Raw genomic sequence first — 21,919 nt, 5'->3', positions numbered from 1 at the left:
CTCCAGTACCTTGGGAGTACTGTACAGTACAGTAGGTCAGTAAGTTAGTGACTTCGACGTGAAACGCAGGTTCGCAGTATATTCTCCTTAGATAACGTATCCCCGGTACTGTGTACCCGTCCATGAGATTGCGATAAGACTAGGTACTATTCCATTATCCTTCGGAATTCCAAGTAACACGGCCCAAGGTTTCAAACTGAAGAACATTCAGACGCGAATGATTGGGCTGAGGAGTTTCCCGGCGACGTAGAGAGGGGTGAAAAACCTAGAGATGAAGCTCATGTCGATACAGGGGGAAAAGTGAGGAGATGAACTTATAGGCAAGGGTCCCTAGCTAGGCTCTCACCCAGTAGGTAGGTAGGTGGTAACGTAAATCGCCCATTTAGCCTAACGATGAGGGGCGGCGACGACGACGAAGAAGAAGAAGAAAAGAAGAAGCGTGATATCAATTCCTGGCATATGGACTGGATCTCTGCAGATCGCCCCGGATGATTATCGCATTGGGAGCGAAGAGTGGCTTCACTTTTTTGGGGTGCTTATTCTGAGTGCCAATTGAGACGGGGGCGAAGGGGGCGAAGGGGACTCGGCAGAAAGTGGGGGAGGGGGGAGGAGGAGAAAACTATACCTGGATACTGTATTTATCTGGGGTTGGTATTGATAGCTCATCATTTATGCCTCAAGTTTCAATTGACCAATGATACACCACACGCACTCGGGGTTCTGCGTCCCTAGTACTGGTACTCATAGAAGCGGAATTATCTAGAGAAGGTCCTGGTTTGTCAAGTTCCTGGCCTTTGCATGCTCTCCTGGAGTATGAGAATGTATAGGTATAGCAATAATGTATAGCAATAATGTGGAGAATTGTGTCACAATGGTACATCAACCACCAACTAGTGTTGCCTGTCAACACCATATCACCAACCTCGAATGTACGGAACTACCAGATAATGAGTCTATCTCAGCAAAAGAACCAATGAGACATTATACCTGTAGCGCGCTTGCATTGGGTATCTAAATAGAACAAGATAACAAAGAGATGAGTGCGCGGCACTAGGTGACCCATCTCACGGCGTCGTTCGATGATGCTAATGGTATTGCAAGCCATGAAGCAACACTACCAACAGAACCCGACAGAGACTCCTGAGGCATATATATCCTTTCCAAGGGACGCCAGTCGGCTGTTTCCCAACTAACCCTCCATTGTGTCCTCCATCGGTTCTTGGAATGTTTCCGGAAAAAAGCCTGGAGGTGGCCATATGTCCGCAATTGAAGGCGGATGGACCAAGGGCTGAGACCCAGCAAGGCGATCCGGATCATGACAGAATGCCTGAAACGTGCTGTCATCGATAAAACCAAAATCCTTCAATGCCGCCTCGCGACTAGTCGCCCATTCTGTGGTATCAAGGTAAGCCAGATCTCGGAAAATGGCATCAATATCGCCTGTTGACCCAAGATGAGGTTCAGCAGGATTATTGGTTCGAGAATCTCGAGAGTCCATATGTTCGCTCCGGGGAATGGAACGATCGCTTGGTGCTCCGGATATACCAGGCATCAAGGACGCCGATACGGAGGAATCAGGAGTTGTTGGATGAGAATGTGGTGCCCGTGCCAGAGCCGCAGTCAACCCATTCGCAGGGCTAGACTTGTCCATATGAACCGCTGCCCTTCCTGGTGGGGCTTGGAACGACGCATCTATCATCGATAGATCAGCATTTTCCATGACTGTATCCTTTGGCGTCATGTACTGTCCGTCTACTGGAATGCTGATACCCGTGATGGACGTCGTGTAAACAGGGTCACGCAAATCAGAAACATTTCTGCGCGTTTGAGCACTTAGCGAAGCTTCTCCAGGTAAGGCTTGATACCCGACTGACGAAGTAGGTATAGGCGCAGGTGTGAACGGATTACTGGTGACTCCGTGTGCTAACCGTGGAGCACCCTCCGCTTCAACACCCCGGAAAGACGCCATTGGGGTTCCAGGGAGCTCCTTGGAACGATTCCAATGGTCGATAGTAGTACACAATGAGCGGTAGACAGGCCAAGTAGTGCCCAGTATAGTCGTTCGCTCCACCAATGCTTCCGCCCATTGTGCAAACGGGAACATGTCTGATTCGATCTTATTGCGTAAGACGAAAGCTTGCTCGGCTATTGTCCGTAGGGAAAGTTCGAATAGAGGCGGCAAACCGCAGAGGTGGAAATTTTCTAGATGCTGAGTGATGATAGGAAGAGCCCGGTAGAGAAGCTTCTTCGCCCCTTCCACAGCTGGACGTTGAGACCGAGGTAACCCGAGCTCTTGAGGAGCAATGCGGAGATAAAGCCAGAGAAGAGTAGCAACATAAGTCAGTGCCAGATAACTCTGATGGGGAAGTAAAGAGGAATGTCGTTCCGGATAGATGCTTTCGGGACCAATCAAGCGGCATCCAAGTGGCAGACGATCATCCCACTGTTTGAGTTCGAGAACCAGCTGCTGAGAGAAGAGCGGAGCGCCCGAGCCCGGCGAAAAGTCGCGAGCGATCTTGTTCAGCACGCTAGCTAACTCGACTAGTCGATTGAAACAACTCAAAGCGAGGAGAGGGCCGCGACGCGGACTCTTACCCTGCCCAACTGTTGTGGGGGGCAACACGTCTGCCCATGAATTCCATTCTTCCAGGCCATCCTCCTCCAATAAACCCACCGTGTTAAGATCCCGAGGATGCATGGAAGGTCGCCTCGACATGCGGAACGACAGCAAAGAGTCTACGACAAAACAACCAAGGAACACGGCCTTGCCCTGCCGCAATTCGTCAGAGCGTCGCACATCTGCGAAGACACCTAAATCCATGGAGATCGCCATCCGAACTGCTTGACCCCCCAATAACCAAGCAGCCGTCCAATCTTCCAATCCCACATTGACCAGGGTGAGCAAAAGCAGTGCCTGCACATGCCCAAGTTCATAACGTTCAGTCTCAGTCGGAATCAAGGAACGAGCAACCGAATAATACTCCTTTGTCTGGGCGAGCACTCCTGAAGGCCCGTCCTGCGGGTTGATCCGGGATTGCGAGATGGTATAACTAAGCAAGGCCCACAGGGCAGCATGGTCACCCGAACCGGGAGCCATTTTCGCCACAGACACGGGCGCACCTGCGTACAAGTAGGAGGCACGAAGAATGTTGTGCTTGGCAACAATAGGAAACCACGAGTGAGTCACGGCAAAATAGATGTCCAGGAGCTGCGATGTCTGTGGCGGCAATTGTAGCGCCTGCTTCCCGTTCTTGGTCTGCGACGGCGGTTGACTTTCAGGTGGTAATGACAGTCTGGGTCGCTTTGGTTGAGAGAAATTGGAGGGCCCAACTACACGCGGATTGTCGAGCGACTGGACAGTCGAGCTCCGATCGATTCGAAATCCCCATTCTGCCCCCCCGCCGGTTGAGTCGTCCTCGTGATCTTCTCGAGTTCGTTTTCCCGAGGGGTGAGGCGATGGATCGGAATTCGACAGCATCTTCTCGAGCGCGCTGTAGAGCCGACTCGTCTTCCATGATTCGTGTAAGGATTCAGAGGTGCTATCGTCAGTCCAGAGTGACATGAGCTTGTTTCTCCGATACGCTGATTCAGCTGTAGTGCCCAATAGAGCTAGCATGGTGTCTTCGAAGCCTTCAATGTTGCAGATCGACAAGGCCCACAGCTTCTCCAGTCCGCGGACATATCCTTCCGGTAAGCCGCGCTTCTTTGCGTGAGGATCGTAGGAACAGGTTTGGCCGGAGGCCTGACAGGCCGAACAAGCCGGACGAAGCCCGTCACATTTGTCCTATAGCAGAAGGTCGTGTCAATATGAATCGGTGAATCTTTGTAGACGGGGGGGGGGGTGCTGATCAATGGCAGCGACGTGTGGGGAGTGGTTGGCAAATGTGGTGAAGCGAAGGATGCGAGTGGTAGATGGAAGGGAGGCAAACATAAGCTCCCCGGCAGGGTAAATTCATGATGTGGGTGATGTAACAAATCGCAGCAACCCACGCGCGGCGGCTCGGGCGACAATACACCGATGGAGACAGATCAGGAAAGGTCGGGGGATTGTGGGATCAATGAATTGGTAAAAGGAAAGTAATATGCACAGAAGAATGACTAACTTTTTTACTTCGACATCGATCACAGGCGCGAGATACCCTCTTCCGGCGAGGGGCTTTAGAATCAGAACCCTCGTCCATTGAGGAGGGTTATATGGTAGAAAGCAATGGCATAGCCATGTAGGGGTAGCAAAAGAGAATGGAGTGGTGGCTTTATTGTTGGCGCAGGGGAAGAGCGCCGGTCTTCTGTGAGCCGAATTAAAGAGACGAAGAATCGAGAATAGGGACAATGAAGGTCGAAAAGGTGGTGGTGGTGGTAGTAGTAGCAGCAGCAGCAGTAGTAGTAGTGAAGGTGGTCCTCGATTGGATTAGACTCTCGAACCGTGCATGGCCGCTTGTTATAAACGCAGTCGGGAAACCCAGGGCCCCAGAAGTCCAGATAGAAGTAGAAGGCGGGAAATTACGCAAGAATGGTCAGGAAGCCTTGGTAAGTACCAGTTGAACCACAGCCACAGACAGGGTCTCTCTGTCTGCTGCTTTTGGGTTGTCGTACTGTCGAAAGTGTTTGGGTCGGTCCAAGATGGGCAATCGATTGGGCCCGCCCCATCCTGAGGCAGCCAAGTTTAGAGATTTTTTAGGGGGGAGATATGCCCGTCAGGGTCAAGGGTAGCGGACAATTAGTTTGGTCACTTGGTCTAGCAGCGGTCAAAGAGTCAAGAGTCAAGACACTGTTAGTGAGTGATGAACAGCGAACTGGAAAAGTGGAGTGGCGGGGGAAAATATCGGAACAAAAGTTCGGGAATGGACGAAGATGCGGAAGACGAGAGGAAGAAAGTCAGGCAGCACGCAGAGCGCAGTACGGCGTAGGAGTAGACTGGAGAGCTACTGTGAGCTAACTGAAGCGATTCCGTCGGGAAGCTAGCCTCAGGCGGCAAGGCCCCCACCCCACGCCGGATCCCCACGGCTTCTCCACGATCCCACTGTGGGAAATTTTGAGAAGCTGCGAGAGCAGAAGTGGTCGGGGTCGGGGTCGGGGTCGGTACAGAAAATAGCAACAATACAACAATAACAACAGCATACATCCATGATACCATCGAGCACTACCCCCCTAGTAAACTGTAAGTACTGTATAAAGCAAATTAGGCCGTGTGCGAAAATAGTAACCATCTTATTATCCTAATTGTGCCTGCCGAGGAGTATTCCGAACTAAGTTACCACTCGAATACCTACTCTTAAGTTACTACCTACCCACGGAGTAGTCCTCTCGCTTGGAATACCACCAAAGTTTCTTTTACAAAGGTTTACTATTGGCGATAAACCAACCCAATGACAATAGTCAAAATTGCCGAGGACCGGCGTTGTGCCCGCTGTGGGGTGATATTGATGTAAATGTATGCACTGAAATCAATTAAGGCTCTGCTTGCTGAGTAGTGAAGGTTTGATCGATTATTAGATGGAGTACGTACGTAGTCCCGCGGCTCCAAGTGTTCACACCAATCTGTTTCGAGTTAACCGCTCCGGCTGTGCGCTGTCTGTGCCAGTGTGTCTATTATCTATTGCCCATAAATAATATTGTCAATCTTAGTTACTCATCAAGGACAGGCAGCTATAATTTTCGGGCCAGACTGGCTCGGCATCCCGATTTGGGGTGGTCTGCAGAACTTCCATCCTGATGTCTACACTACCTTTAAACGAATGTATCCTGAAGCGATCATCACTCGCCTTTTGTCAATATGTGAAATTGCCGGGTTTGAACAGGCTCAAAGTATGAAATCAAAGCCATAAGTTGAGGACACGGTTCCCCGTGATTTCTGCCTGCGAATAGAGTGGGGAGAAGAGGAGGGGAAGAGGGGGGGAAGAATTCCCAACGCATTAAATTGTCTTCTGCAAGCTTTGCAACAAACCGGTGGGTGGTGAGATACCATGATGAAAGGAGAGAGGAGCACCAACCAGGTCGGCAAAGAACTTATCCGGGGTAGGTTGATGGGTAAGGTGGCAGGCGGTGACTTATGACATTGTGAGTGTGAGTGAGCCAGGGATGACAAGAGAGGAGGCGAGGTTCTTCGCAAAAGCACCCCCCCCTCCTCCTCTCCTCCACCTCCTCTCCTCGTGGCCGGGAAATGCTCCGGCTGTGGGACTTCGGTTCTGCTATAAACCTTCCACCGATCGCCCTGTCTTTATACACCCCATCATATCTTCCGAAGTGAACCAATCACAGCATATCCGAATTAAGTCTTGAATTGGCTGTCCTTCGCAGCAGCATGCCCGCGGCCCCCGCTGACCGCCCTCGTCCTTACCGCACTCCGCTGTCGCAGGACCATTTCTTCACACCCCGCTATTTTCCCCAGGATAGCTTCTCGGCCGTCGCCGCCGCCGCTGCTGCTCAACTATCGATTGTTCTCCGCTCGCCCGCAATCACCTACATCATGGCTTGCCTGGAAATGACTTGCAATAGCCGATAGACCTCTCACATGTGGCACTTGCCTAGCTCAGCTATACACTGACCGTACAGCTGCTCGATTACCGCACAACGGATCGTCCCTTTGCTCTGGGACCTCTGGGACGAGCTTTCCCCCGTGCACTTGTTTAAGCTCGCGCTGCTCAACCTAGAATCAACTTCTCACCATACGCAATGCATACGCACTCACCAGTCGACAAGCGTCGAAAATTTGACCCGGATGCCTCCTTGGTGTTGGTGGGCATCCGAGGTTGCGGCAAAAGGTCTCTGGGGTTTGTCGCTGCTACTGCATTAAAACGACGATTCATTACTGAGGATCACTACTTCAAGGAACGCACGGGCTACTCGAGACATGACTATCTCAAGCGCTATGGGAGCCGAGAGTTCCAGAAGCGCGATATCGAAGTTCTCAAGTCCATGCTAGACAATCACCGCTCTCGTTGCGTGATTGAGTGTGGGCTGGGAAGTTTGACTCGTCCCGTGCAAGAGCATCTCCGGCAGTACTCGGCTACCAATCCAATCGTGTACATAATCCGTGATATGGATTGCATACAGAGTCTTTTAGGCTTGGAGGATCAAGCAGTCAAACTCATCGGTGAGGGTGATCCTCTTCACCGAACGTGCTCCAATTTCGAATTCTACAATATCGAAGACCGCTCCAGCTTAGCTGCCCAGACGGACGAAGGGACCCCCGATCGGCGCTGCGTCGACTATTCTTTCAAATTGAAAGAAGCCAAGGAAGATTTCACGCGTTTTGTCCGGTTCGTAACAGGCACCGATGTGGGCCACACCAGCTATGACTCGCCTTTTGTTCTTCTTGAGACGCCGCCAGAACTACGGTCCTATACGCATGCCATATTTGTCCGCTCTTCCGACCTTCTAGAGGGCACGGTGAAGATACCTGAGTTGGAATCGGGCGGGGATGCCATTGAGCTTTGCGTTGACCGCTGGGGTGTGGATATGGCAGCAACCATGAGCAAGCATGTTTCTTTGCTTCGAAGGAGCGCTCGCACTCCAATCATAATATCCATCGATTCCACTTTGACAGGCATTGCCCAAGGCAACTCCACTGCATCACAAGTCAGCAATGTGTATTTTGCCATCGTGGAGCATGGCCTGCGGTTGGGGGTCGAGTACTTGGCGCTCGACCTTAACCAGGACCGGTCTCGAATCATCGAAGCGATTCGCACTAGGGGAAGGACCAAGATCATAGGCCAACGCATATTTGAGCCGTCGGCTCCCGAAAGCTGGGAGAGCCAAGCATGTTTTGATCTCTATCTTGAAGCCAAAAAGCTTGGCTGTCAGCTGGTCCGTTTTCTTCGCGTCATTACGGCGCGGGAGGAGAATGCGGCCGTTGTGAAGTTCACAAACAAGGTTCAGGCTTTACCTGGAGAACATCCACCGGTCATTGCCTACAACGTGGGCAGTTTAGGACGGACCTCCCAAGTGTTCAACTCCATTCTTACCCCCGTCACGCATCCCGCAATCGAGCGCTCCTCACATAATGGACGCGACCCTCAGATCACTTCACGGGATGCTGTCCAAGCACTATTCCAGAGCTATGTTCTTGACCCCCTGAAATTTTGCATTCTGGGTGGCAATGTAGCCTATAGTCTTTCTCCCGCAATGCACAATGCTGCATTTAGACAATGTGGTATGAACCACACTTACACGATACCCGATTCTCCCTCCCTTGCAATTCTGGATCGGCTGGGCCGCGACCCGCATTTCGGAGGGGCGAGTGTGGTTCAGCCCTGGCGAGTACAGTTATCTCACAAGCTCGTGGCGAAGAGCCGCCATGTCGAGGCAATTGGCGCCATCAACACGATCATGCCATTACGGGCCAGCGCTGATGGCGCCATGTATTCCCTACAAGAGCAAGCGAGTCGACGTAACCAGGCCGGGCCTGTGGTTGGGTGGTACGGAGAGAATACTGATTGGGTAGGTATTATGACCTGTATCAACCGCAACCTCTCCCCACGTAATGCAATCAGTCCCTTGAAAACAACGGGGCTGGTGATTGGAGCGGGTGGCATGGCTCGCGCGGCAGTCTATGCCATGCTTCGCCTGGGATGCCGAAAAATCTTTATTTACAATCGGACATTGGCACGGGCTGAGAGTGTGGCTCGACATTTCAATTCTTGGGCAGCTTCTCAGGTGGACGCAACAGAAGTAGTATACGTGCTGAAATCACTCAAAGATGAATGGCCAGCCGATGCTTGCCCTCCATGTATGATTGCATCCTGCGTACCAGCAGACCCCGACCGAGACGAACCGCCCGCCAATTTCGAAATGCCGATGCAGTGGTTGGGCAGCCCGACCGGAGGCGTGGTTCTTGAGGTACGTTTCTTGGAGGAATCTAAAGCAGTTGGGCGTCGCTAATCTATTGAACCTAGTTCGCTTACAAACCACTGGACACGCCACTGCTACGTCAAATGCGTAGCATCAGAAGCGAGACGGGCCGGCCGTGGGTTTTGGTAGATGGGCTTGATAATGTAGTCGAACAAGCAATCTCGCAAATTGAGCTGATGACAGGACGCAAGGCGCCCCGCCGCTTGATGTTCTCGGAAGCACTTCGCAATTATGTCGGCGAAGACGGGCCGTTCGATGAAAAGACTATTCAGACCCGACTTGAGCAGGTTCGTTGATCGGCCCGGGCATCTCGCTGGTGTGCAGCTGCTGCAGAATGAGACATTGTACATATATTCCTGGGTTGGCATGCAAGTCTGAATAATGATGACCGAAATTTGGTAGTACCCTTCTCCACAATTCATCCCCACCACGGATAGCTTCTCTTCTCATCCCGTTTTCCCACTCTCCACAAATGGCTAGATAGGTCAATCACGACATGTGTCGAATGATCGGGGAACAAGCACAGTGGGGTTTCAACCCACTACTTTGCTAGCTCACTGGGCCAACCTTGCTAGGCGCCAGGCACCCATTTTAGCCAGTCCTCTTATTGCCTACCTTATCTCTGGGTCATAGAGGAGTCTACCTAACCAGCTCCTTGGTCAACGCCACTGGTTTTACTACGCCGATCATAACCGACTGGGTCCGATCCATGTGCCTGATCTGACGGGGCTCAGTGGCGCGGTGCAGAATAGCCATGGCATGATCATACCTTCAAGGTGTATGCAGGACGAAAATCAGGGCATACCTGCCTAATTCCTATCTACTTGGTCCCTAAATCATCATCCAGCCAGTCGCCCGGATCCTTCAAGAAATGCTGATGCCTTGATACCGCATAAATGATTACTGTCTGTATTTGGTGGGATGGTGGGATAGATGGTTGCGAGTGTGCATCCACTGCAATCAGGAGGGAGTGAAAACTGGACGATCAAAGCCACGGGCTCGGGAATGCATTGGATAGAGGGACGTTTTTACCCGCATTCGCTCAAACCCGATAACAGGCGGCACCAGTTAAAAGTTTCATTCGTGGATGATCAATCATTGACTTTTGGCTGCAAAGCATATATCGTCTCCAGTAATGAAAGATCAAGGTTCACACCTCCTTGTGCCGGTGCAAAGCTATGTCGAAATCGAAATGACAGACAAATTAAGGGGCTAGGAATGTATCCCAAGACCGCAAGCATGCGTTATTTAGCATCGCACGTCGCTGAGATTCCTCGAGGTATGAGCGGCATGGTATGGGTAACTGAGGTTACATGAATAGTATACTCGAAGGCTATTTCTGTTCCTTGCTCTGACGCATTCCTTCATTCAGGACATAATTAATGGCGCTCACAAGCCTGGTGGTGATGGGATCAACCCGAAGCAAGCCGGCATGGGGATCCCTTTTCCGCACACGAAACAATATTATGTCCGCGACAACCCCAACCATATGCAGATACACATGTTGAGACACAGCAAGGAAACCTTTTCTTCACACCACAAGGGTCGTTTGTTCCCAGCGCCGAGCTTAGCCCTCTTGACTTGATGTCGATATCACCATGAAGGCCAGACTGCCCCATGTCCATGTCCTCACCCTCCTCGTATCAATCCTGGCATTTTCCTGTCTCGCTACCAGCACAGAGCACACGACCGATGAATTCACTTTCAGCTGTGTCCCGTTGACCACACAACTCTCCGATCCGATAGTGTCCCCAGGTGGAATATCGGAACATGTCCACGTGGTCGCCGGAGGTACAGCATTCCAGAGGACAATGGGCGTCAACACCGCCCGCAACGCCCAAGAGACGACTTGCGGCGTAGCGATTGATAAGAGCAATTACTGGATCCCACAGTTGTACAATCAATTACAGAATGGCTCTTTCCAGCTCGTGGAGTATCAGTCGAGTGTATGATGCCCGTTCAACAGTGGTTCCTTTGGGCCGCGGCTAACTGACCCAGCCAACCAGGCTATATATTACCTCAACCGAGCGTGTGAGTATGGAGTTAATCTAACGAGCTGCGATGCGTCGGAGTATCCATTGGCTCCACCAGAAGGGCTGAGGATGGTAGCTGGTGATCCTGATCTACGGTTCGAACACAGCACGGCCTTGATTGAGACCTCGTGACTAATGGAGAAGGACAGATCATACAATGACTCTGATTTGGCTCAGAAAGCCATATCGCACATGTGCATAGAGTATGACGGTAGCTCCAACGAAACAAAGCATTTCCCACGACAACCTTGCCAGATCGTGCGGTCGCAGGTTTTTATGCCTTCCTGCTGGGATGGTAAGAACCTCGATAGTGCGGATCACAAAAGCCATGTATGTGAAAGCGACATAACATTGTTCATAATACCGGCTAATGTACTGTACACTTCCAGATGGCATATCCCGCGGTCGGGGATTATAATAAAGGTGTCTGTCCTAGATCTCACCCAGTGGCGATATACTCAATCTTCATGGAATTCTTCTTCAACACGGGTCCAATAGGGAGTGGCCAGAGCCTGGTGTACTCCATGGGTGACACAACTGGGTATGGATTGCACGGTGATTTCATTCACGGCTGGACCGACCAAGCTGCCCTGCAACAAGCTATGGACACCTGTACGGGGCCCAAGGGATTAGACGATCCTGATTGCTCGGTAACAAGAACCCAAAAGAGGGCCTTGACGCCCCTGTCGCAGCCTTTGGATGTTGGGGAGCCGAAGGATGAGCTGGGACAGAGTGGACCTCTTGACAGCTTGCCGGGAGATAACCTTGTAATGTGGCCGGATGAGCCGGAGTGATATGATAGCAAGTACGAACAATTGCGAAAGATTTGACCTCTCCCTCTTGACATCATTGAGTGGAGATATTGACGATTTGGAAGGGAGGGGGAGATATGGACGAATGAACGAACTTTGACAAAACAAGACCAGACTGTTGTGATTTATAGATATCCCTCGTGTTGGTGTGTATTGCAGTGGCGTTTGAATAAAGTGGCCCCTCAAAGAAGCCCGGGTGCGGCAGTTGAACCTCAGTAGCGTTGACTCCGCGTAGTCTCGCGCACCGACAGAGGCGAGTCGCAGCGAGGACTCTGATTGCTTCTTTGATTATTGCACACCAGCTGATCCGATTGAGATAAGTGATGTAATGTGATGGCAAACGGACTTTCTCAACACCGAATATCCAACGCTCGAAAGATCGCCACGCAACCATCAACTCAGATAGCCCATTCCCTTTCTCCACCACTTCCAAACCCCCCGCTGCTCCATCAGGCCCCCAAATTCTTTGACTGAGTCAACTTCAGAGACGCCAGGCCTCTGCTTGGGGGGGTCGGCCCGCTTTCCAGCGCTGTTTTGTTCATACTCAACCTCCAACAGCCCCGGTCGGGTTACCAGCTGAAAATCCTTATACCTCAAATTCCGCACCACATTCACCCACGACTCGACGGCGTCTTTGTCTCTCGCTTCTACATACATAATCCCCGGACAACCTCCGGAGCGCAGCAGCACGAAGCAATTGTGCATGTCGGCTGCCCGTTTCAGGGCGGAGACCTTCTTGCGCGAGGTGATGTGATGGGTGCGGATCAGAGCATTGTATAACATCGTACGTCTTTGGGGAAATTGTCAAGCATAAGATACATTAGTAGGTGGGGGTTTCAAACAGGACCGGTCCCCTGTTAAACTGACCCAAGCCTGACAATTGTTTGCCTTTGGCGTTGATTGTGTTTGTTGAGGTCAGGAAAAGATGTTGCTGATTGTTAGAAGACGAGTGGACCGCGGGCTGTTTGGTCGGTTTGCAGGTGACGTCACGATGTGTTATTTATGCTCCTCCCAATCTGGAAGGAGTTGTGAGGCGGCGGCTTTCTCCCCCCGGAGATGAGCAACGATGATAAGAAGGCTCAACTTGCTTGAGTCGCGCCGCATTGCATCTATCCATGAACACCCTACTAATCAATTCTCAATAGCTGAATCACATATTTTATACCTCCACTCTTAAAACCGCTTAGGCGCATAACTCCTCATCAAAGAATGAAATCGGAAGTTTCTATCTTGTACTGAGAGGTGAGTATCTTCAGAGGACTCTCATATGGCGAACAGCTGGTGTCCGTAACTGGTAATAACAAATTCACTCACAAGAGGCACATGTCTGCTCGAGGTGCTTGCATCTATGCCATGGACCTGGTAGATTCTGACTATATCCTTCAGCGCGGTCAAAACTCATTGACTAAGGTCTCGTTATCGAGTAACTTATGACCATGGCTCAACTCGAAACGCTACCCACTGAGACTCTGTTGGATATCATTTCTTGCCTCCGTGGTCCCCGTGATGTGAGAACGTTACTGAATCTCTGTTTAACGTCGAAACGACTTTGGATGATTACACAACCTTACCTTTATAACGTGTTCTACAAGTATGTCTTCGATCATAACAGCGGGATATATGTGAAGCGAGCGAGCCGCATTGGTCCCCTTCTCGCTTTCGCTAGGACCCTTGCCTTGCGACCTGACCTGGGTGGACAAGTATTTCGTCTCTGCATCAATGCGAATCACAACCCTTCAGACTCGGTCGGGGAATGGCCAGCAGCGGTTAGGAACGAAACCATCGCAGTGCTGAACGGCGTCATCCACCAGAAGCGGATTCCCTGCCAGCTCGATTATGTGACTGCCATAAACGGTGCAAGAATGAATCCGCTGATTGTGGTCATTGCTGCTCTCGCTCCGAATCTGGAGAACTTAGATCTTGTGAGCGGCCGCGAAGGTCTGAGAGGCTTGAGGCCACTTTATCTACCAGGGCCTGATGGTAGACCTGCATACCTGTCTAGGTTGAAGTCTCTTCACATAAAAGATAAGTTAAAAATGCGACATCCGACTATGCCGGAAGTGGTCGACCTAATGTGCTTGCCTAGCTTGAAGGAATTCTCCTTGGCGTTTTGCGAGGGCAACGGCTCTGGGTGTCCAACCTTTGAGCTTCCACCCGGTTCTTTCAAGTTTTCCGAGTTACACCTCATAAGAGCTTCACTGGATGCACCACGACTGACAAATATCATGCGGGCGTGTGAAAATCTCGAGGTCCTCGTATACGAAACAACGGTGCCTTGGGATGCCCGAAGGAGGGTGAGCTGCCAGTTCCCAGCCCCGGCGCTACTTCCCTGTCTAGAGCCTCAACGGCAGAATCTCAAGTCGCTGCGCGTCGACCTGGATGTGGCCAACCCCATAGCTATTGAGAAATGGCATCGTTGCCCGCAGTACGGAAGTTTCCAAGCATTCGAGAACCTCAAGCACCTGGAGGTGGAGCAAGGCATACTACATGATTTCGGCAATTTGCCACCAAATATCGAGACTGTCACAGTTCTCGCTTGCGATTATCCAGTCTATGACATGATGGCTGAATTGGCCGAGTACTGCAAAAATGACCTTTCACGTCTAGAACTTGTTTCACTGAGGCCCAAATTCCCTCCTGCGAGCGGCTTGCTCGGTATCCCTGGCGCGTACGCCTTCAACGATCTTGAGGATGATGATTGGTTTCGAGAGCAGTATAGAGTCGGTTGCGCAATTTTGGATACCATTGTCAATGATGTCGATTTTGAGCTCGAGGTCGAGTGCGATGGGTGGGAAATGTATCAACACGGAGAACTTTGAACTGGCCACCGATGACGAATAAGGAGACGAGTGTTGGAAGGGATCCAGTGGACCCAGTATTTCTTCTTGGTACGATTGATACCGTATGGGTCATTTGTACGAAAGTATCTCTCCTACAATCTTTCAGTATAAGCTGTTCCGTCTAGCAAGACTGCTTCAGAGCGTGTCCTGCAGTAGGTGAAGTGTACGGGTTCTAGGTGGGAATGCCCTATTGAACGATTGATAACAACTACAAACATCCTAGGCACGGAGGCTAGAAACAAAAGTCCATAGTGGTGATACAATATCTTTATTGATCTAATATCAGTTCTTAAATATCGAGGAGCGTCCGTTGCGTGTGTAAGTCAACTGCAAAAATCATAACCTGTGTGACTTGATGACATAGTAGGATCCTAAACATCAGCTGCCAGCTTCCACACACTGACCGGAAGCGGCACCGATCCGATAGCCTCGGGCAGCTTGCTATGATCGAGAAACCACGGGCTGGTGATGTGGGCCCATCCCATGACAAAGGCCATATTGACCAGCCAGATCGCCAACCGGGAGAACACATTTTGAGGGAGAAACAGCGGAAGAAAGCGATCGGAGAGGAGATGTTGCGCGGCGATGCAGAGCGGCAAGATGCAAAAGAAGGTCATCATCATACTGACTGCGAAGACGTCCTGAGATACTGCGTACGTTCCGGCCACATGCACGACACCGGACACAAAGAACGTTAACGAGATCACCAGGAAGCGCTGCAGGCCCATTGGGATCGGTTTCACAGGCATGATGGCCGCGCGGGAAAGCGCCAAGAAGGGATTGCGACAGAGGTCATGCCACATTTTGCCCCAGATATCTTGATCGAAGACAACAAATCGATCTCTAGTCAGCCAAAATCTTAATCCGAGGGCGAAGAAGAAGAAGTGTTATCATACCACGCAAATTGAACGCGAGCAAATGCCGGACGGATCCAAAGACCGGTGGATACATCCAAGGCTCTCCCGCATGCTTGGAGGTGAAGACCCTGACCAAGCCCACGGAAAAGACCCCGACGGCGGAATGAATCCCATCGACGAAGGCATAAGCGGCGATCCAACAGCCGGGGGACAGCAGATACCTCCGCACGACCATCTCGCTGGTCGCGGGGGAGACATGCCAGCCCAGCACCCCGTTCAGAAAGCCGTCGACGCCGTCGCAAAGCCGCGGGTAATTGCGCGCGAACGCGGCCTGGTAGGTGTCCATGGCCAGGTACGCGAGGAGGACGGTCCAGAGATGGGCGCGGAGAAAACTGCTGCGGTCTCCCACCGCCACAACGACCATGTTCCTATGCTCCGGCACACAGTGATGGCCGCCCGCCTCGCCTTCCACGGGCCGCAGCGGCGGGAGATACTTGGTGGAGCCGTGATTCCAGCCGATGGCGCGCGGGTTGGCGATCAGATCGCAGACGCGCAGGAACCGGCGGAAGCCTAGGGCTCGCGGCAGGGGCTCCCAGGAGTACAGGATGGACGAGGACACATGCGAGACCTTTTCCAGATGTTCCAGTTCATCGAGGTCCTGCAGGATCAGCAGCTCTACGGCGCGGATGATGAACGACACGCTCATGAAGGCATTGGTGTATGTCACAAAGTCTCCGTGGCTCTTGAGGGGGACAAAGATGGCATGCAGCGCACTCAGAACCAGAGCCCCGTAGAGTGCGGGCTTTAAACCGGGGATCACGGGGAATTTGACCTGCAGAAACAGGGTCATCACCAGCAATGGTAATGTGAACATCTTGACTGTACAAGGGGGGGGGGGGACTGGATCTCTGTCAGCAAAGCTATGTTCACAGGGTAATTTAACAAGGACCTTTTTTGCTGAAGAGATAATCTAAATTCCAACAACATCAAGAAAAAAAGGAACACGGTGTATAAGATTATTAGTCTAGTGCACATCACATCGCATCGCATCGCATCGCCGTGGCAGCGCAGCGCAACACAACTGGAGTTCAGATAATATCTTATCGGTATGGCCGCAATGCAGGCTGGCTGGTGGTGAGTGCGGCTGAGGATCCGCGATGCTCCGCTTGGTTATTAATAATCGCAGCCTTGTCTCGGACTTTAGACGCTGGTCGAGTTCTACATTGACCCAACTGGCATGAAAAGCGGGGGGGGGGTGGGTCATGGGGACGCGATTCTCGCTGGGACCCTTTCAAGTTCTTTCTGTAAATTGTCTGTGAATTTGGAAATCTGGCCCACGGTACCCATACATAAAAACGTTATGGCTAGATATAGCGATGTGGCGGTCGGTCGACCCCGGAAACCGGAATATCATGGCCTTGTTGGTAAAGGGTTGGGTGGCGGCTCTGAGTAAAGTGCATTCTCTCAAAGTAAAAGTACTTAAATACAAACTTTCTTAACCTACTTGCAAATATGCTATGTACATGGACATGCTAGTTCCACAAGCTAAGATAGCATCTTGTCCTACGTTTGACAGGAGATATCAAGGTGGTTCTGATAAGCGCGCTTGCCAGGATAAGCCAAGCGGTGTTTGATGATGTCTGTGAGTACTACTGTACTGCGTACTGCCTGGCGCTTTATCGACTCATACAAGAGGTCGTCAATTTGTTCGTAGATGAGGAGTGGCAAGAAAGCGTCAAAAGTCCTTCGCGATGATCTTTTCAACCCTTGTTGCCTGAATGCATTGCCTGAATGCAGTCAGCAATCATCTGAGCCAAAATGACGTCATGAGGCCTCAGCATAGAACTGCTATAGCAAATCACAAGCTGTAGTCAGCAATACAAGGACCTAACCTTTGAAGTCTTCTGGTTCCTGTCTCTGTTTCGTTGATGTTGGGTATAGGTCAGAACAGAAGCCGTTCTACAGCAATTCAGAAAAAATTAGGAGGCCAAGATCAAGGCCAAGATCGAGGCCAATAGAACCGCATCACTCCACGCCACCTGTTGGTTGCATACAAGTACAGTTCACACACACCAATTCTCTGGTGCAGAGCCTTCAGCCAAGATGTCATGCAGTTGTACAGCCTATGTAGATCATAGGCTCAGCCTCAGCGCCTCGCGGGTTGTCATCCCCATATATACCATCAGCTCAGCAACTAGAACGCCTTGATTCTTTGATTCTTCCCCAATAATACAATCGGCATAGCGGCAGAAGACACATGATGTCCGACCATCCAGCCACTACGTGAGCCGTGTCTCAAGGCTTGTTGCAAATGCTATTATCTCTATACTGTACTCACGACCTCGCAGAACCCTTCTAACCACGCTCGGCCTCCGCGCTAATCCCTCCTCACCCACCCCCAACTACGCAGCAGGTTATATCATCGGCAACTGGTTCCTCGCCCACGGAATATTCAACCCCCAAGCAGCCATACGACGACTCGGGCAAGATCACAACAATGCTCCACGCGAGAATCTGCTCAAATACGGCGAAGCAGCCGTGCAAGCCGGCAAGATCACCCGAGGCCAAATGAACCGACTCAAACGGCGGGAAGCTGCCTACGAGAATGTCATCGAGGGGTTTCCGCTATTTATCGCCGGGGGTACGCTGTTTGTCTCTATCAATCATCCTCCGGGAAGCGAGAAATGCTAATTCTTGGAATCCTTCTTCCCGAGGGGGTGGGCTGAATAGTCCTTCTCGCCCTTCACGCAGGTGTCCCGACCGAGATAATCAACTGGATTGGGTTGTGGTTCTCAGTGATGCGAGTGGCATATGCAACCGCGGCCGTGGCGATTGAATCGGAACAACTGAGCTTCGTGCCCTCGCTGCTGTGGTGGTTGGGCAACGTGAGTTGCCTTACGGCGTTGATGTTGGCCGGGAAGAGGCTATGATTGTCTTCCTCTTCTTGAGCTGAACAAGCTCCTTTGGGTAAGCTTCGCGGGTGGAATGGATTCAAATTTAGGCCTTGTTGGCCATTTGAATACTAATAACAAAAGTAAGAGAAATAGTACAGGTTCATGTTTCCGATGAAAGTGGGGGAGGTTGGGTACGCCAGATCTGCGGGGGTTGCCGAGGTTGAGGGGTTGGGGAAATCTGAGGGTCGCGACGATCTTTCAGGGGGATCTTTCAGGAGAAAAACTCTTCGTTTGATGGGTTCGGTAAAGGTAGGCGAGTCTTGCGTGTCTGTTATCCGATTTCTGGTACCGACCATCTTCAATTCATAATTAGTCACTGATCGAGTGCATGGTTTTTTGTGCTCGGAAATCCATCGCGTAGTTCTAATTCTGGAGGCATGAGCGGAAACTTGAAAGAGAGCGATATCGGGGATTAACCCCGGATCTAACTCCTCCTTCTATAAGTCGTTACCACATTGCTTTTGCGCGGAAGGGTTGGACTTGTTGGCACTGAGTCAATACACTTCTGTTGATTGTCCACCTTGGCTTAATATCCTTCTCGTAATCGACCAGCCTCTCACCGCATCATCAACCCGTGCTGATGACTCTAGTTCAACGAGCCAAGTCTGCATATTAACCTGGACCGTTTCCATTAGATTGATACAAAGTCATATCGCGACCTGCAGGCTCAGTCATTAACCGTTTCATCCATTGGTGGAAGATCCTCCCAAGACCGAGCAACGATCCGGGGAAATTACCCCAGGACCAGTCCATTCCGAAATCTTGGTACGGAGCTGTCAAAAAAAGAGCCAAGATGCCTAGCCATGACATCAGTCAAGTTAACTCTTCAGGGCAACTCCTACAGGTGGAGAAATCGAGCTATGCCCCGGAAAGATTTCCCCAGACTTCTTTTCCCAGCGGAGGGGAATCTGGGGAGGGGCTGATGCATGCGGGTAAACATAGATCCTGATGTCAAGGACAGGCATAAATAACCAGACTGGGACGGTCGCTCGAGAAAAGGTTGAGTAGTACAAGCTCAATTGCAAGTGACAAGTCAATCATGAAGCTCGTTTCAATTGCTGCGCTTCTCCTGGGCGCCGTGCCTATTGCCGTGAACGCCGCTGCCGTGGGCGGAACCCCCAATGGAGCCAAGATCATACCAGTCTCTGATGCAGCTGGCTTGAGAAGTGTGGGAGCGCATTCTTCGAAGTACCCGAACCGCAAGACTGTGACAATCCGTCCATCCAAGAACGACTACGACGATATCTCGAGTGATTTCCTTTGGGGAATCAAACAGGCCAACCACGGCGGACGGCTGCTGCTCGAGAAGGGCAAGAAGTATGTGATTGGAAAGAAGTTGGATCTGACATTCTTGGACAATATTGAAGTGCAGCTGGAGGGTGAACTGAAGGTATGTTATCAAATGCTCAGAGGCAACCCTGAGGCGGCAAGATAGCTGACCCAGATGGTTGTAGTTCACGAACAACATCACCTACTGGCAAGCAAACAACTACTACTATGACTTCCAAAAGTCAATCACATTCTGGCGCTGGGGTGGAAACGATATCAAGATCTTCGGCAGTGGCACGTTGAACGGCAACGGACAGGCTTGGTACAATGCGTTTGCTGGACTCGAGATCTTGGTAGGTTTTTTCACCTCTTGCAGAAGCTCAATGTTTAGGGCTGACAAGGCAGGACTCCTCCAACACCTTCTACCGGCCGATTCTGTTCCTGACCGACAACGCGACACGTGTATCCGTGGAGGGTATCACACAGTTGAATTCGCCATGCTGGACCAACTTTTTCGTCAACACCAAGGACATCTCCTTTGATGATGTGTATATCCATGCTTTTTCGACCAACGCTTCGGTATGTCAAAGCGCGTCAAGCCCCGAAAGCTGGCTAATAGCATAGGCTCTCCCGAAAAACACCGACGGATTTGATTCGTACAACGTCGATGGCCTGACAGTCACCAACACCCGCGTCGATATTGGCGATGATTGCTTCTCGCCCAAACCCAACACTACCAATATCTTTGTCCAGAACCTGTGGTGCAACAATACGCACGGTGTGAGTATGGGCAGTATCGGACAATACCCAGGAGAACTGGACATCATTGAAAACGCCTGGATTGAGAACGTGACGCTGCTGAATGGCCAGGTAGGTGCAACTAGGCAATTGTCTTGTTGATCGAGGCTAATAAACATAGAACGGCGCTCGACTCAAGGCCTGGGCTGGACCAGATGTGGGATACGGTCGCATCAACAACATTACCTACAAGAACATCCAGATTCAGAACACCGACAACCCAGTAGTGCTGGACCAGTGCTACTTCGACATCAATGCCACAGAGTGCGCCCAGTACCCGTCTTCTGTCAATATCACGAACATCCTTTTTGAGAACATCTGGGGTACCTCCTCAGGAAAGGAAGGTCTAGTGGTTGCTGATCTAACGTGCTCGCCTGCCGCTGTCTGCACGAATGTCACCCTGCAGGATGTCTCGCTGACGAGTCCGGCGGGCAGCCCGGCGGAGATTATCTGCTCGGGCATTACGGGGGGCATTGGAGTGGACTGTGTGGATGAAACCAACTCAACCTCGACCAAGCGATAGTTTCATTGTTAGTGTGACCTATCAAGCATAACTGATTTCATTTCTGGCGTGTCGAGTACCTTGTAGGTATACGCAACGGGACCTTGCAAGCAAGGACCTTGGGAGCGGCCGTCACCAATCAGAACAATGATGATAAATTGCAATCATGAGAGCACCTTGGTAGCTTGCATCTATAAGTATAGAAGTGTACAGTAGAGATATTTGATGGAAATCTGGTGAGTCGTGCCAATTCTTTCTCTAGTAACGAGCCTTTGCGCAGCCGAAAGAAAATGGTCATTGACTCGGGACGGGAGACTCTATCCTACAAGGCGGGTGAGATCAAGGCGGATGCCTCATCTAAGCCAGATATCAAGGATATCAACATCACACTGGATAAGGAGAGCAGTAAGCCACTTCCTGTGACTCTCCTCTCTGGGTTCCTGGTTCGTCATTCAGCATTCAGCGTAAGAATCTCGTCAAGCTATAGAGACTAACTCACAAACAGGGCAGTGGAAAGACCACACTCCTCGAGCATATTCTCCAGTCATCTGACCATGGCCTTCGCATTGCCGTAATTGTCAATGACATGAGCAGGCGAGTCTCCCTTGAGACGCTCACTCAGGGCTCTACTAACGAGAGATCCATCCAGCCTCAACATCGACGCCACCCTTATCACACACCACACCGTCTCCCACACTAAAGAGTCCCTGATCCAGCTCCAAAATGGCTGCATCTGCTGCACACTCCGTGGTGATCTCCTCTCCGAGCTCGCGCGCCTGACCACCCTGAAAGAGGTCGAGTACGTCGTGATCGAAAGCACGGGCATTAGCGAGCCCATGCAAGTGGCCGAGACATTCACAGCGGAGTTCAGCGCCGCGATGGTTCAAGCCGAAGCTGAGGGAGGTGTATTAGACGAAGAAGGCAAGAAGATTTTGCATCAGATGTACTGCTACCCAAGTCTTCCTTCCCTCACCATCTACCTCTTTATGCCCGCGCCGCCCCCC

At 51.2% G+C, this 21,919-nt stretch overlaps 9 protein-coding genes across 9 annotated transcripts in view; 6 read left to right on the top strand and 3 right to left on the bottom strand.

Annotated features, from left to right (window-relative positions):
• Positions 1–749: 749 nt before the first annotated feature.
• Positions 750–4,252, bottom strand: ASPACDRAFT_82273 (putative C6 transcription factor). Its single transcript, XM_020206059.1, has 2 exons — positions 4,104–4,252; positions 750–3,784 (listed from the first exon to the last, which is right to left on the bottom strand). Exons 1-2 carry the CDS (start codon positions 4,179–4,181, stop codon positions 1,190–1,192), a joined length of 2,673 nt encoding a protein of 890 aa, XP_020051504.1. The 5' UTR covers positions 4,182–4,252; the 3' UTR covers positions 750–1,189.
• Positions 4,253–6,173: 1,921 nt separating this feature from the next.
• Positions 6,174–9,236, top strand: ASPACDRAFT_82272 (repressor protein). Its single transcript, XM_020206058.1, has 2 exons — positions 6,174–8,838; positions 8,895–9,236. The coding sequence occupies exons 1-2, from the start codon at positions 6,673–6,675 to the stop codon at positions 9,144–9,146; spliced, it is 2,418 nt and encodes an 805-aa protein (XP_020051503.1). The 5' UTR covers positions 6,174–6,672; the 3' UTR covers positions 9,147–9,236.
• Positions 9,237–10,448: 1,212 nt separating this feature from the next.
• Positions 10,449–11,677, top strand: ASPACDRAFT_36882 (DUF1996 domain-containing protein; the record flags this gene model as incomplete). The annotated part of the gene is made up of 4 exons (XM_020200258.1): positions 10,449–10,796; positions 10,857–10,978; positions 11,033–11,213; positions 11,273–11,677. 4 exons carry the CDS (start codon positions 10,449–10,451, stop codon positions 11,675–11,677), a joined length of 1,056 nt encoding a protein of 351 aa, XP_020051502.1.
• Positions 11,678–12,088: 411 nt separating this feature from the next.
• Positions 12,089–12,478, bottom strand: ASPACDRAFT_48266 (uncharacterized protein; the record flags this gene model as incomplete). The annotated part of the gene is made up of 1 exon (XM_020202095.1): positions 12,089–12,478. The coding sequence occupies one exon, from the start codon at positions 12,476–12,478 to the stop codon at positions 12,089–12,091; it is 390 nt and encodes a 129-aa protein (XP_020051501.1).
• Positions 12,479–13,131: 653 nt separating this feature from the next.
• ASPACDRAFT_36850 (F-box protein) lies at positions 13,132–14,514 on the top strand (the record flags this gene model as incomplete). The annotated part of the gene is made up of 2 exons (XM_020200252.1): positions 13,132–13,277; positions 13,680–14,514. 2 exons carry the CDS (start codon positions 13,132–13,134, stop codon positions 14,512–14,514), a joined length of 981 nt encoding a protein of 326 aa, XP_020051500.1.
• A 363-nt stretch (positions 14,515–14,877) lies between these two features.
• On the bottom strand, positions 14,878–16,264 carry ASPACDRAFT_82266 (uncharacterized protein). The gene is made up of 3 exons (XM_020206057.1): positions 15,432–16,264; positions 15,246–15,352; positions 14,878–15,188 (listed from the first exon to the last, which is right to left on the bottom strand). The coding sequence occupies exons 1-3, from the start codon at positions 16,240–16,242 to the stop codon at positions 14,907–14,909; spliced, it is 1,200 nt and encodes a 399-aa protein (XP_020051499.1). The 5' UTR covers positions 16,243–16,264; the 3' UTR covers positions 14,878–14,906.
• A 761-nt stretch (positions 16,265–17,025) lies between these two features.
• ASPACDRAFT_55461 (uncharacterized protein) lies at positions 17,026–18,322 on the top strand (the record flags this gene model as incomplete). Its single annotated transcript, XM_020203001.1, has 3 exons — positions 17,026–17,030; positions 17,741–18,033; positions 18,123–18,322. 3 exons carry the CDS (start codon positions 17,026–17,028, stop codon positions 18,320–18,322), a joined length of 498 nt encoding a protein of 165 aa, XP_020051498.1.
• Positions 18,323–19,385: 1,063 nt separating this feature from the next.
• Positions 19,386–21,061, top strand: pgxB (putative extracellular exo-polygalacturonase; the record flags this gene model as incomplete). Its single annotated transcript, XM_020198859.1, has 5 exons — positions 19,386–19,736; positions 19,801–19,968; positions 20,021–20,194; positions 20,240–20,485; positions 20,535–21,061. The coding sequence occupies 5 exons, from the start codon at positions 19,386–19,388 to the stop codon at positions 20,934–20,936; spliced, it is 1,341 nt and encodes a 446-aa protein (XP_020051497.1). The 3' UTR covers positions 20,937–21,061.
• Positions 21,062–21,205: 144 nt separating this feature from the next.
• ASPACDRAFT_55459 (CobW domain protein) overlaps positions 21,206–21,919 on the top strand; it is a gene marked incomplete at both ends in the record, with an annotated part of 3,155 nt that continues 2,441 nt past the window's right edge. The window contains 3 exons of the mRNA XM_020203000.1: positions 21,206–21,358; positions 21,421–21,509; positions 21,565–21,858. Of these exons, the coding sequence (XP_020051496.1) occupies positions 21,206–21,358; positions 21,421–21,509; positions 21,565–21,858 (536 nt within the window). The remainder of the gene's footprint in view (positions 21,359–21,420; positions 21,510–21,564; positions 21,859–21,919) is intronic.

This window comes from Aspergillus aculeatus (genome assembly GCF_001890905.1).
Source record: "Aspergillus aculeatus ATCC 16872 unplaced genomic scaffold ASPACscaffold_22, whole genome shotgun sequence".
NCBI lineage: Eukaryota > Fungi > Ascomycota > Eurotiomycetes > Eurotiales > Aspergillaceae > Aspergillus > Aspergillus aculeatus.
Note: the sequence above shows the minus strand (reverse complement) of the source record. Positions and strands in the feature narration are given on the sequence as shown.

Bases quoted from the DNA above. Each gene is read 5' to 3' on its own strand.
- ASPACDRAFT_82273 (XM_020206059.1), bottom strand. From the start codon at position 4,181: ATGGACGAGGGTTCTGATTCTAAAGCCCCTCGCCGGAAGAGGGTATCT. The intron at 3,785-4,103 runs GTTAGTCATTCT...CTTCTGCTATAG, and splicing joins ATCGATGTCGAAGTAAAAAA to GACAAATGTGACGGGCTTCG.
- ASPACDRAFT_82272 (XM_020206058.1), top strand. From the start codon at position 6,673: ATGCATACGCACTCACCAGTCGACAAGCGTCGAAAATTTGACCCGGAT. The intron at 8,839-8,894 runs GTACGTTTCTTG...TATTGAACCTAG, and splicing joins CCGGAGGCGTGGTTCTTGAG to TTCGCTTACAAACCACTGGA.
- ASPACDRAFT_82266 (XM_020206057.1), bottom strand. From the start codon at position 16,242: ATGACCCTGTTTCTGCAGGTCAAATTCCCCGTGATCCCCGGTTTAAAG. The intron at 15,353-15,431 runs GTATGATAACAC...TCTTCGATCAAG, and splicing joins GCTCGCGTTCAATTTGCGTG to ATATCTGGGGCAAAATGTGG. The intron at 15,189-15,245 runs CTGGTGATCTCG...GCCGGAACGTAC, and splicing joins CAATGGGCCTGCAGCGCTTC to GCAGTATCTCAGGACGTCTT.